The sequence below is a fragment of the Jaculus jaculus genome, chromosome 4, assembly GCF_020740685.1.
Source record: "Jaculus jaculus isolate mJacJac1 chromosome 4, mJacJac1.mat.Y.cur, whole genome shotgun sequence".
Taxonomy (NCBI): domain Eukaryota; kingdom Metazoa; phylum Chordata; class Mammalia; order Rodentia; family Dipodidae; genus Jaculus; species Jaculus jaculus.
The window spans coordinates 162,305,516-162,318,701 of NC_059105.1; the positions used below are offsets into that span (position 1 = coordinate 162,305,516).

The 13,186-nt window shown below is 47.2% G+C and overlaps 1 protein-coding gene across 1 annotated transcript in view; it reads right to left on the bottom strand.

The window, feature by feature from the left end:
- The window catches only part of Pla1a (phospholipase A1 member A), a 52,666-nt gene that overhangs the window by 21,331 nt on the left and 18,149 nt on the right, over positions 1-13,186 (bottom strand). The window contains exons 3-6 of the mRNA XM_045147631.1: positions 10,946-11,123; positions 10,251-10,359; positions 8,942-9,043; positions 3,822-3,911 (exon numbers count right to left, since the gene is read on the bottom strand). Coding sequence (XP_045003566.1) covers positions 3,822-3,911; positions 8,942-9,043; positions 10,251-10,359; positions 10,946-11,123 — 479 coding nt within the window. The remainder of the gene's footprint in view (positions 1-3,821; positions 3,912-8,941; positions 9,044-10,250; positions 10,360-10,945; positions 11,124-13,186) is intronic.

Here is a 13,186-nt window from a genome sequence, read left to right on the forward strand (position 1 = left end):
ATGGTGAATTTCAGGTCATCATGGGCTAGAGCGAGACCCTACCTTGAAAAACCAAAATCAAAAATAAAAATAAAAGTGTGCAGCAACCCACATAGGATGGAGTGGCTGGGGCCGTGGCCTAGGATGCTCTGTCGAGTGGGACAGCTAAGGTGAAAGCTGTGTTCGCTTTCGCCTAGGCTGGGACACCAGCCATTGGGACACCAGCCATTGCCAAGTTCCTTTCAGCATCACCAGGGAACTGAGCAGAATCAAGCTTTCCCGTTCTCAATCTGTGTCATGAAGAGATGAAAAGGGGGTCGGGCAAAATACCACCAAAAACTTTTTCAAAGCCATTGAAACTGAATGAGCCCACCTGATCAGGAGTGTTGAAAGTTGTTATTAAAGTTTTACCAGAAGCATGTTTTTGAAGGAAAAACAGTGGGGGCTGGAGAGATGGCTTAGCGGTTAAGGCACTTGCCTGCGAAGCCTAAGGACCCAGGTTCGACTCTCCAGGTCCCACGTTAGCCAGATGCACATGGTGGCACATGCGTCTGGAGTTCGTTTGCAGTGGCCATAGGCCCTGGCACGCCCATTCTCTCTCTCTCCTTCTCTTTGTCTCAAATAAATAAATAAAATAGATACATAAAATGTTTTAAAAAGCTATAAATCCCAATGTTAAAATGACATTTTTTTAAAAAGAAAAAAAAAAAAATTTGGTAAACTGGATTGTGGTTACTCACAAAAACTGTGAGTCCAGTGTGGTTGTGCACCCTATAATCTTACCACTAGGGAGGAGGATTTCTGAGCGTTTGAGACCAGCCTAGGCTACATAGTGAGTTCAGGCTGGCTTGGATAATACTGTGTGATACTGGGTTAAACGACAGTGACAAGCAATGGCATGAGATCTGGGGAGACACCCCAGAGGATCAAGCGCTTGCCATACAAGTGCAAGGGCCCGGGACTGGATCCTCAACAGCCACAGAAAAGCAGTGTGGGCTGGCGTACATCTGCAGTCCGAGAGCCAGGGGTACAGAGACAAGAGGAACTCTGGGATTTGTGGGCTAGCATGTCTCTGAGCTCTGGGCTCAGTTAGAGACCCTGTCAAAAAAAAACACACAGTTGGGCTGGAGAGATGGCTGAGTGGTTAGGCGCCTGCCTGTGAAGCCTAAGGATCCTGGTTCAAGGCTCGATTCCCCAGGACCCACGTTAGCCAGATGCACAATGGGGCGCACGCGTCTGGAGTTTGTTTGCAGTGGCTGGAGGCCCTGGCATGTCCATTCTCTCTCTCTCTCTCTGCCTCTTTCTCTCTCTTTGTCTGTTGCTCCCAAATAAATAAATAAAAATAAATGAAAAAAATTTAAAAAAAAAACATATGGTGGAGGGGCTGCAGAGGACTGAGCTGTTAAAGGTGCTTGCTTGCAAAGCCTGCTGACCCAGGGTTCAATTCCCTGGCCACTCACATAAAGCCAGATGCACAAAGTGGTGCGGTTGGTATTCATTTGCAGCAAGAGACTCTGGTGGAAGTTCATGCACACACCCACAAATATTTAAAATAATATAAGTGGGGAGAGATTGAGGAAGGCACCGGACATTGGCTTCTGGCTTTAACATGCACCCACATACACATGCATATGTACCTACACACACATGTATGTGCATACTTCCACATATATATGCACCCCCATATGTACATGCACACACACACACATGCATATGCACCCACACATGTATATGCACACACACACATACACACACACCCCAACACATGTACACACACACATGTACATGCACCCGCACGCACATATATGCACCCTCACATACACACGCACACACACCACATACACAGACACACACCAAAAAAAAAAAAGTCTAAAAACATCATAAACAGAAATCAGCATTTGAATTTTCCATCTGAAATGTCAATATGTTGGTTATAGTCATAAGAAACAGGAAAGATGGGCTGGAGAGATGGCTTAGCGGTTAAGCGCTTGCCTGTGAAGCCTAAGGACCCCGGTTCGAGGCTCAGTTCCCCAGGTCCCACGTTAGCCAGATGCACAAGGGGGCGCACGCATCTGGAGTTCGTTTGCAGAGGCTGGAAGCCCTGGCGCACCCATTCTCTCTCTCTCCCTCTATCTGTCTTTCTCTCTGTGTCTGTTGCTCTCAAATAAATTAATAAATTAATTAATTAATTAATTTAAAAAAAAAGAAACAGGAAAGATTACTAAGCCATCTTTGGTGTATAGCTTTTCAAACAACTTTAAGCTGGCTGTGGTGACGCACACCTTTAATCGCATCACTCGCTCAAGAGGCGGAGGCAGGTGGATCACTGGAGTTCGTTTGCAGTGGTTGGAGGCCCTGGCATGTCCATTCTCTCTCTCTCTCTGCCTCTTTCTCTGCAGCCTGAGACTGCAGTAAGTGCCGGTGAGTGCTGGGCTACAGTGAGACGCTACCTCAAAACAAACCAAAACCTTTTACTCAGATTATTTGTGTGCCTGGGTATAATAGAGATGTGTGCCACAGCACGTGTACGGAGGTCACAGGAAAACTTGGAGTGTCTGTAGTCCACCTTCTTTGAGACAGGGCCTCTTGCCGCTGCGAACAAACCACCAGACTGCAAATGGACGTCAAGCTGGCCGGGAAAAGTCAGGTTTTCCCAGATTCGTCTCCCATTGTCACAGGTGCATAGGGATCACAGATGCCTGCGCCGTTTTTCCCCCAGCTTTACGTGCATGCTGGGGAACTGAACCTGGGCGGGCAGGCTTTGCAAACAAAAGTGCCTTTAACCACTGTGCCACCTCCCCAGCCCCTGGTATTAAGCGTTTAATAAATGTAATATTACTTAAAACACTACTATGCGAAGTATATTCAGTGAATAAATTCATAAAGAGCATTCCAGAAGAATGTATTTAGGAGAGAAATCTGGACTCACTGACTGTGTTCAAGATTATCTTGATAAACCAGACATGGTGGCGCACGCCTTTAATCCCAACACTAGGGAGGCAGAGGTAGGAGGATCACCATGAATTCGAGGCCACCCTGAGACTACATAGTGAATTCCGGGTTAGCCTGAGCTGGTGTGAGACCCTACCTCAAAAAACCAAAAAAAAAAAAAAAATTATCTTGACAATTTTATTTTTATTTATTTATTTATTTGACAAAGAAAGAGAGGGAGAGAGAGAGAATGGGCACGCCAGGGCCTCCAGCCACTGCAAACGAACTCCAGACGCGTGCGCCCCCTTGTGCATGCATCTGGCTAACGTGGGTCCTGGGGAATCGAACCTGGGTCCTTAGGCTTTGCAGGCAAGCGCCTTAACCGCTAAGCCGCCTCTCCAGCCCTATCTTGACAATTTTAGAGAAGTGTTGTGTGAAGTGATCCCATTGGCTTGCCTCTGCCACAACTGAGAGGCAGCTCCTGAGCCACACGTCAGAGCCCGGAGGGAGAACCGAGGTCATAATTCTGAGTGGTGTGAGATCCAGCAGGTGAGAGGGCACCACAAGTACGGGAAAGGTTTCTTCTCTTTTCTTTCTTTCTTTTTCTTTTTTTTTTTTAGTAGCTCAATTTTTTTTTTTTTATTAAGGACATATTTTGTATGGATCCATCATGTGTTGGTACCATCTTTTCCCTCCTCCCTGCCCCCATTCTGCAAGGGCTTCTAATGTCAGGGATCCCCACCTGGAATTCATGTGCTCCAGAGATATTCAATAATAAGCACTAAGTCACTCCAGAACCCTGCAAAGGTCATTGCCAGGAGACTGCTGGCCCACCCTGGCTAACTCAGCACATGGACTTGGTGACTTCCAGCCCACGAGGCAGGCAAACACCAGCTACGTGCTTTTCTGACCTGCGTGAATGAATGCGGGGCAGCCGGGTTGGTCTTGACCTCCATTGACGAAGTAGTCCACGTGTCCAACGGGAATCCGAATACCCAGATCTGAAAGAGATAGGACCCCATTCATTTCTCATCCCAAGAATACGTTTTCCACACCCCACCACAGGTTCTCCCGGCAGCAGAGCCTGCAGTCAGATTTTGGGAGCCAAGGCAGGTAGTGAGCACCTCACCCTAAAATACTGGGCAAGCCATTGTGGAAATCAGTGTGGAGGTTCCTAAAACAGCTAAAGATTGATCTACCATATGACCCAGCTATAGCACTCCTAGGCATATATCCAAAGGACTCATCTCATTTCCTTAGAAGTACATGCTCAACCATGTTTATTGCTGCTCAATTTATAATAGCTGGGAAATGGAACCAGCCTAGATGTCCCTCAACTGATGAGTGGATAATGAAGATGTGGCAATTTATACAATGGAGTTCTACTCAGCGGTAAAGAAAAATGAAGTTATGAAATTTGCAGAAAAATGGATGGACCTGGAAAGGATTATAAAATACTGGGCAGCTTTACAAGGTGAGCCATGCTGAGAGGAAGGGCTGAAGAATCAATTTTTAAGACACTCGTGGGGCTGGAGAGATGGCTTAGCGGTTAAGCGCTTGCCTGTGAAGCCTAAGGACCCCAGTTTGAGGCTCGATTCCCAAGGACCCACGTTAGCCAGATGCACAAGGGGGCGCACGCGTCTGGAGTTGGTTAGCAGTGGCTAGAGGCTCTGGCGCGCCCATTCTCTCTCTCTCTGCCTCTTTCTCTCTCCCTGTAGCTCTCAAATAAATAAATAAAAATGAACAAAAAAATTTAAAAGATGCTTGTATTTGCTTAATAAAAGCAAGAAAATATCCCAATACAAGTTTACGTATATCAGTACATGTTCTACACTTGGTAAATTTCCTTGTTGAGTAGTTTTACTTTGAACAACAGTTCAGATAAATATGCCTGGGGCCACATGTTTCCAGTCTCCCACAAAGTATACTCCTGTCTTACTGGAAACAGGATGTGGCGACCAAGAGCTGAGTTTGGGGCTGGAGAGATGGCTTCACAGTGAAGGCATTTGCTTGTGAGGCCTAAGAACCCAGGTTCAGGCTGGGTGTGGTGGTGCAATTTTATGTTTATTTATTTGAGAGAGAGAATGGGCACGCCAGGGCCTCCAGCCACTGCAAACGAACTCTGGATGCATGTGCCTCCTTGTGCACCTGGTTTATGTGGGTCCTGGGGAACTGAACTGGGGTCCTTTGGCTTTGCAGGCAAACACCTTAACAGCTAAGCCATCTTCTCCAGCCCATAGTTTTTCTTTCTTTTCTTTTTTTTTTTTTTTTTTAGAGAGCTGAGTTTAAAGGAGCTGGAGAAATGGCTTAGCCATTAAGGTCCTTGCCTGTGACGCCTAAGGTCCCAGGTTTGATTCCCCAGTACTCATAAAATTCAGATGCACAAGATGATACATGCCCATCTTCTCTCTCTCTCTCTCTCTCTCTAATAAATAAATAAAACTACAGGACTAGAGAGATGGCTTAGTGATTAAGGCTCTTGCCTGCAAAGCCTAAGGACCCAGGTTCCACTCTTCAGATCCCACATTAGCCAGACACACAAAGGTGATACAAGCCCAAGGTCGCACGTGCCCACTAGGTGGCGCAAACATCTGGAGTTCTATTACAGTGGCTGTGGCCCTGATGCACCAATTCTCCCTCTCTCTCTCCCTCTCTCTCTCTCTCTCTCTCTCTCTCTCTCTCTCTCTCTCTCTCCAAAACAATACAAAAGAGCTGAGTTTGAGGCAGAGGCTGTGGCCCTTACCCTGTCACTATGGCTGTACCCTGGGCCCTCACATATGGAACGCACGACCACCTCTGAGTCAGGCCCAACTGCCACAGATCCTGATCTTCTACCTATCACTATCGTGAGAAATCAGTCACGTGATATGTGTTTAAGGCCTTCTTTTTTTTAGGGTTCCTGGCTTCCTGCCTTTCCCCCACACAGCCCACTACGAGCGCAGTCAGCGCTGGCTCAGAAGGAACTTTGGATCTTTGTACTATATGTCTCTGCGGTCACCAACTTGGCCCAAGCCACCAGCATGTCGCTCTGTAATAGTCACTTTATCGTACTGCTGTTACGAAACACCTGACAGAATTAAGTTACAGGGAGGGATTATTTATCTTGACTCACAGTTTCAGAGGGTTCGGTCCACGGTGGCTCGGCCCCATGCGCTTAGGCAGAATATGATGGAGGCAGCAGTATACGGAAAAGACAGTCGTTTGCCTCACGGTGAACAGGAGGCAGAGATCGGAGGACCTGGTATCACCTTCTATGATGGTTTGAATGTCCAATGTTTCTCATAGACTCAAGTGTTTAAATATTAAATGTTTAAAATATTTCCTTCCCAGCTGGTGGCATTGTGTGGGAAGGCTGTGGAACCTTTAGGAGGTACAGCCTTGCTGGCCTTGAACTCCTGGCGATCCTCCTACCTCTGCCTCCCTGATGCTGGGATGAAAGCTAGGCACCACGACGTCCGTCCAGCTGGGATGTGTATTTTTGTCTCAGCGATGAGGAAGTAACTGATGCATCATCATTGCCATGTCCCCGGTGACCTGCTTCCTCCACTTAGGCCCTAGGTCTTTGACTTTCCAGAACTTACCACCATTTCCAAACCAGCTGGGGACTGAGCATCAAACACATGAGTCCCCATGGAGGGGGGCATTTCTTTTTTATTTATTTATTTTTTTAGGGGGACATTTCTTACTCAAATCATAACACATGCCGCAGACCCCTGGGGGTCGGGTTTCTCTGTGCCCTCCTGGAGTCCCTTCTCTGCATAGAAACCATAACTATCCTTTAAAGAAATTCAAACTAGGGCTGGAGCGATGGCTCAGTGGTTGAGGTGCTAGCCTGCAAAGCCTAATGGCCCGGGGTTCGATTCCCCAGTACCCACGTAAGACCGGATGCACAAAATGGCACGTGCATCTGGAGTTTGTTCGCAGTGGCTGGAGGCCCTAGCATCCCATTCTTTTTGTCTGTCTCTCTTTTCTCTCTCTCTCTCTGCTTGCAAATAAATAAATAAAAATATAAACAACAAAAAAGAAAGAGAAAGAAAGAAAGAAATTCAAATCACTTCCCTGTTCTCACTGATCTCAGAAGCAAACGTGAGCTCCTTGCCACGCCAGACTGCACTACCTTCCACTCCAGGTCAGCTCAGTATAGCTCCCTTCTCCACTGTGCCCTGATCACTGTCCCCTGAATAAACCAAGTCCTTGCCCACATCTGGGCTGCCCTTTACTGACCCTCTCCACGTAGGATGCTTGCCTTCTAGCTCTTCCTGGATGTCTCGCTTCTCCTCCACCAAGTCTCACCTCACTGGACAGACATTCTCCAATAACCCTAGTTGAGGTCACCTCCCTGCCCAAAAGTCACCTTCTCTCACATGTTCTTTACTGTAACAGTCAAGATCTGTAACTATCTGGTCTGTTTCTTTGGACGGAGGCACCATGGCAGCAGCTGTTTACCCGTTGTGTTTTCTACTGGGTTCCCAACAACCTAGCAAAGTGCCTGGCTCAAAGTACCTGCTTGATAAACAGTCATTGAATGAATAAATGGACACATGCCTCACCGCATAGCCTTGATCTCTGCCTTGTTCTCAGTGTTAGCTTCGGATCCCAATAAAGATTGATTGACTAAATGGAATTATTACTTTTCTTTAGTCCCATTAGCAAGAGACTCCAACTTTAAAGGATCAAAAAGGCCTATCTCAGGTAAATAGGGATCTAAAAAGATACATAATTAGCAAATCTAAGGAAAAAATGTGGGGGTTACCATCTTTATTTCTTTTAATTGTTTTATAGGGCTGGAGAAATGCCTCAGCATTTAAGGGACTTGCCTTCAAAGTCTAAGGAACCAGGTTCAATTCCCCAGTATCCATGGAAAGCCAGATGCACAAGATGGCCCATGCATCTGAAGTTCATTTGTAATAGCTAGAGACCCTGGAAAGCTCTTGGTCTCTCTCTCTCATAAAATTAATTTTAAAACTTTTTTTTTTTTTTTTTTTTGGTTTTAGAAGGTGTCGCTCTAGTCCAGGCTGCCCTGGAATTCACTATATAGTCTTAGGCTGGCCTCAAACTCATGGTGATCCTCCTGCCTCTGCCTCCTGAGTGCTGGGATTACAGCTGTATGTCACCCTGCCTAGCTTTAAAAAATTGTTTTGTATAAGAAAACCATGGCTTTTTTTTTACTCATGGTAATATACACAAGACAAAAGTTACCATCTTAACTTAATTTCCTACTTGCGCAGCAAAAGTGAGAACAGGGTTTATCCCCACGTCTGCTTCTTCCAGAATTTTGCCTCTGTGAGCCTCAGAGGTTGCAAGAAGGGCTTTGGCCTAAGGGACTGACACGCGGCTATCCCTCACTCAAACTGCAAGCCCTTCCTTAGCACTGAGCTCATGGCCTATCTACACTCCCAGGGTAGTTTACGACCAGTAGAAATGAGGACAATTGTCCACTTCCTTTTGCAGGTGATCAGAAAGACCAGGGAGGTCGCAGTAGATTGAGAGTTGGAGAGCTTTTCCTGGGCATGTCACTACTGGATGGGTGGTGGATTCTTTCTCCAGGGACTGAGAACTGAGCTTGTCCTTTGGTTGAGGAGGGAAGTCGTGACCGAGTGGCTTGAGTGTCTACGAGGTGGAAGGCCCGTGTCCCCAGGGACCAGACACACAGAGCCTGAAAAAGCAGGATGACTTTGTCTATGTCATCAAGACGGCAATTCCTGCTCTGTCCCACTCAGCCCGCAGTTCGGTATTGAACCAACGAGACGCCCCAACAAACAATTTTGGTCCGTGTGTGATAATCCTCCTGCCCACCGGTAGCTTAAAATAAAAACCAGTCGTGTCCGTGTTGACAGTAACGGGTGGCGGCCACAGGATGACAGAGCCAGAAAGGACCTTCTAGATCATACCGATAAAGTCCTCACTGCACAACAGAAGCCTTGGCAAGGGACAGGGCATCTCCGGCCAGGGCCACACAACCGATTGCCAGCCTCCTTATGGGTCCCTGCTTGGGTCTGTCACTCACCCTGGACACGTCACCTCTACTCACTGTCAGTGTCTGTATGGATGGCTTCCACGAAGAGGGCGTCTGTGGCATCCAGACGTTCCTCCAGGCTGGCTCTTGTGTACTCCGGTCCAGCAGGGTCCAGGCCTACAAGGACAGACTGCCATCAGGAGCATCTTCCCTCGGAACCCCTGAGATTGTCATGGGTCCCCCACATGCCTCCCCCCTCAGCCCCTCGAGTTCAGCTCACAGTGTTCTCCATCAAGGATCCAGAGTTAGGAGAACCAATTCAGGACCCAAGAACCCCTACTCTCCCCGTTGTTTCTCTTGAAGGCACCTCTCCATAGCCCGGGTCTCCTGGCTCCAAAATGAGTTTAATGCTGGGCATGGCGGCGCACGCCTTTAATCCCAGCACTCGGGAGGCAGAGGTAGGAGGATTGCCGTGAGTTTCGAGGCCACCCTGAGACTACAGAGTGAATTCCAGGTCAGCCCGGGCTAGAGTGAGACCCTACCTTGAAAAACCAGAAATAGAGCTGGAGAGATGGCTTAGCGGTTAAGCGCTTGCCTGGGAAGCCTAAGGACCCCGGTTCGAGGCTCGCTTCCCCAGTTCCCACGTTACCCAGATGCACAAGGGGGCGCACGCGTCTGGAGTTCGTTTGCAGAGGCTGGAAGCCCTGGCGCGCCCATTCTCTCTCTCTCCCTCTATCTGTCTTTCTCTCTGTGTCTGTCGCTCTCAAAGAAATAAATAAAATAAAATAAAAAAAGAAAAACCAGAAATAAATAAAATAAAATAAATAAATAAAAACAAAATGAGTTTAATAATACTAAACATTTGTTTTTTTTTAAAAAAAAATTTTTAAGTGCTACTTAGATCTCATCCCCCAGGGGTCTCTCTGAGGGATTTTGTAGAACATGTCTCCGAATTATCCCACCAAAAGGCCAAAAAGCCAGGGGATTTACCAGGCCACCATAGTCCCCAGCTGAAGCATAAATCCCCTCACTCCCCCCGGCCCCGCCCACTGCTACCACACATACATCTTTTCAGGTGTTTAACAAAACTCTCTGAAGGTGATTTCCACAACAGGCCAAAAAAAAATATGGCTTACTAAAACCCATTTTATAGAAGTTCACTGAGGTTCAAAAGTAAATACGTGACACCTTGTACTGATATTACGACGATGAAATGTCAACACCGAAATAACACAATAGCATCATATGCAAAGAATAGGCAAGTTTTAATAGTAATAATGATGCAATCGTAAGACTGTAGGCTCAGCACACTTCTAAGGTGTGGTCCAGTCACTGTCTCTTTGTTGCTAAGCCCCGGGGGAGGAGGGGCAGGAAGGGACATTACCTGTGATCCGTCCCAGCTGGCCTTTATAGAAATGTCCCACCATGCCTCCAACATGAGCCCCCAGACTCACGCCGATGATGTGGATTGATGATTCCGACACTCCGAGCATCTAGGACAGCCAGTGGCAGACAGTCAGTGACATTCGGACCACACTGGCTCTTCCAGAGGCTTCTGAAGCCAAGGACTCCGGACACAACACACCCACCACATAAGGCCCTTATGCAAGCCAATTACTGCTGTCTTCCTCTTGGACTCCCCACCCCAATAATGCACTCACTTCAAAGTCTACTTCATTCTGCCTAATCACAGTCACTGCCCATTTGCAGTGACACTTTTTGTTTTTATTTGGTTTTTCGAGGTAGGGTCCCACTCTAGCTCAGGCTGACCTGGAATTCACTATGGAGTCTCAGGGTGGCCTCAAACTCACAGCGATCCTCCTACCTCTGCCTCCCGAGTGCTGGGATTAAAGGTGTGCGCCACCACGCCCAGCATGCAGTGACACTTTTTACAGAAGAGTGAGGGCCTCAAAGAGGCTCAGTGTCCTGCCCCAAGGTCAGCACTCCAAAGGACCAACTCCACCAAAGATCAAAGACCAAGCAACCCCTGGGTGGCTCTGCTGCACCCACACCTCAAGGAGTGTGACCACTGCTCCCTCTACAAAACAGCCCAAACACCCTGGGCTCTTCTGCACCCACCAGGAGCTTCCCGAGGAAACGAGAGATCTCGAGGCTCAGCTTCACCACGTTTTCCACAGCCGAGAAGTACACGCCCGTGGAGCCGTAAACCCAGTCCACGGCAATCACGTTCACATCTGCCGCCCGAAGAAGGGCTCTGATGAAGGCGCCAATCCAAGACGGCTTCGTTCCCAAAGCCCTAGACATAAGCCAAAAACAGAGGGAGAAGTTACCTGCCAAGTTGCTACTCACTGTCACAGGATCCCCGACTAATCCCAAACCCAGAGAAATTGGAGGGGAAAAAATGAGGAGTGGGCTGGAGAGATGACATAACGATTAAGGCGCCTGCCTGTGAAGCCTAAGGACGCAGGTTTGATTCCCCAGGACCCATGTAAGCCAGATGCACATGGTGGCTCATGAGTCTTCCATTTGCAGTGGCTGGATACCTTGGCGCTCCCATTCTCTGTCTGTCTCTCTCTCTCTCTCTCTCTCTTGCTGTCTCTCATTTTCCTTCTCAACATGAACAATCTTTTTAATATTTAAAAGAATGAGACGGGGATATAAGGGTTGTCAATCGCAAGTGCTCCTGGCAGGGGATGACACAATCCCAGGATAGCCACGTCTCCCCAACCACCTGTGTAGCCTCCACAGGACTCGAAAGAGGGTGTCTCTTGTCCCCAGGAGAACTCAGGGTGCAGAGTGGATTCCAGCCACAACTGCTGTCACCCTGACACCTTTGCAGAGTGCATAAACTCCATGAAATGTATATACCGTCCTTCTTGCTTCTGCCATTAATGGAAGACAATATATAGTTTTGCACCTTAAGATCAGAATTTAAAGTCCTAATTCTCTCTCTCTCCCTCTCTCTGTCTCTAACACATAAATGAATTAAAAAACAAAGAAGTAAGAAGAATGACATGAACTTCTGTGTGAACTGGAAGAAAACTCAGTAGCAAAGGACAGTAAACTAGAAAGGAGATATAAAGGGAAGAGAAAGGAAGGGAGGGGGTACTTAATAGGATGGTGTTGTATATATGTAAGTAGAAGAATAGATTAATGGAGGTGAAAAGGCCCAAGTGGGGTCAGGGGAAGAGATTGAGTAAAGGAAAGGTGGAGGGAGGGCTAATCAAAATCTAAGAGGATATAAATAAGTCATATGGAAACCTACATTTTTAGACAATGGAATACTCAGGAGCCATAGATTTTTGCTAGAAAATTTTCAGTGCCAGGAATGGGATACCTTCCAGTGAGTTGTTGGCCAGGGAGGTCCCTGATGCCCCCAAAACATTATAGGCCGTTGCCAAGGCCCTTGATTTCCCACCAGGAATAGATGGTAAGACCCTATTGCTGAAGGCTCCACATACTTGGGCGGCAAGGGCACTGAGAAATCCTGCTGGAACTGAGCTGATAACCTCCTCCATGTAGACCAGCTGACAGAGAGCTGGAAGAAGCTATTCCGCATGCAGTTCAATGGAAGAGAGAAAAATCACCAGTGAAGATACTCAACAGTGGACACTGCAAGTCTTAAATTTGGCCACCCAGGCCAAATGAGCCAATGGGAGCAATAGTGGCACGTCTGTCATGATGGAAACCAACTGCCCTCTAATTGGTCTGGAGGTCCACTCCATGGGAGGGAATACATCCCTGATACTGAAAACTTAAAACAGAGGTAGTCATGAGCCCTAGGGGTGTAACGTCTGCTGCTGTCTGGCTAAATGTATATACTATGTTTATCAAACTGCCCAGTAAGCACTTCTCTTAATGTTCACACCCTTATATTAATGCTACTCTCACTTTTGGTAGAGACCTTCTCTTTTCAGATGTTTTCAGATGGCAGTGACCTTGGGACAACTCAGAAGGCATCATGGTGCTGGAAAGAATTGACAGGGTGCTCAACACTGCAATATCTCTATCACACCTTCCAAGGCTCAGGGTCTATTACAGAAGAGGTGGCAGAAAGAATGTAAGAGCCAAAGGAAGGGTAGGACTCCTTACAACGTGCTCCCCCCAGATACAAAATGGCCTGGATACCCATGACCTCACAGTGCCTGACACTACCTACACAAGACCATCATCATAGGAGGAAAAGAAGATGACATCAAAATAAAAGAGAGACTGATTGAGAGAGGGAGGGGATATGATGGAGAGTGGAGTTTCAAAGGGGAAAGTGGGGGCAGGGAGGGCATTACCATGGGATATTGTTTATAATCATGGAAGTTTTAATAAAAAATGCATAATAATAAAAAAAGAAAAATGACACAA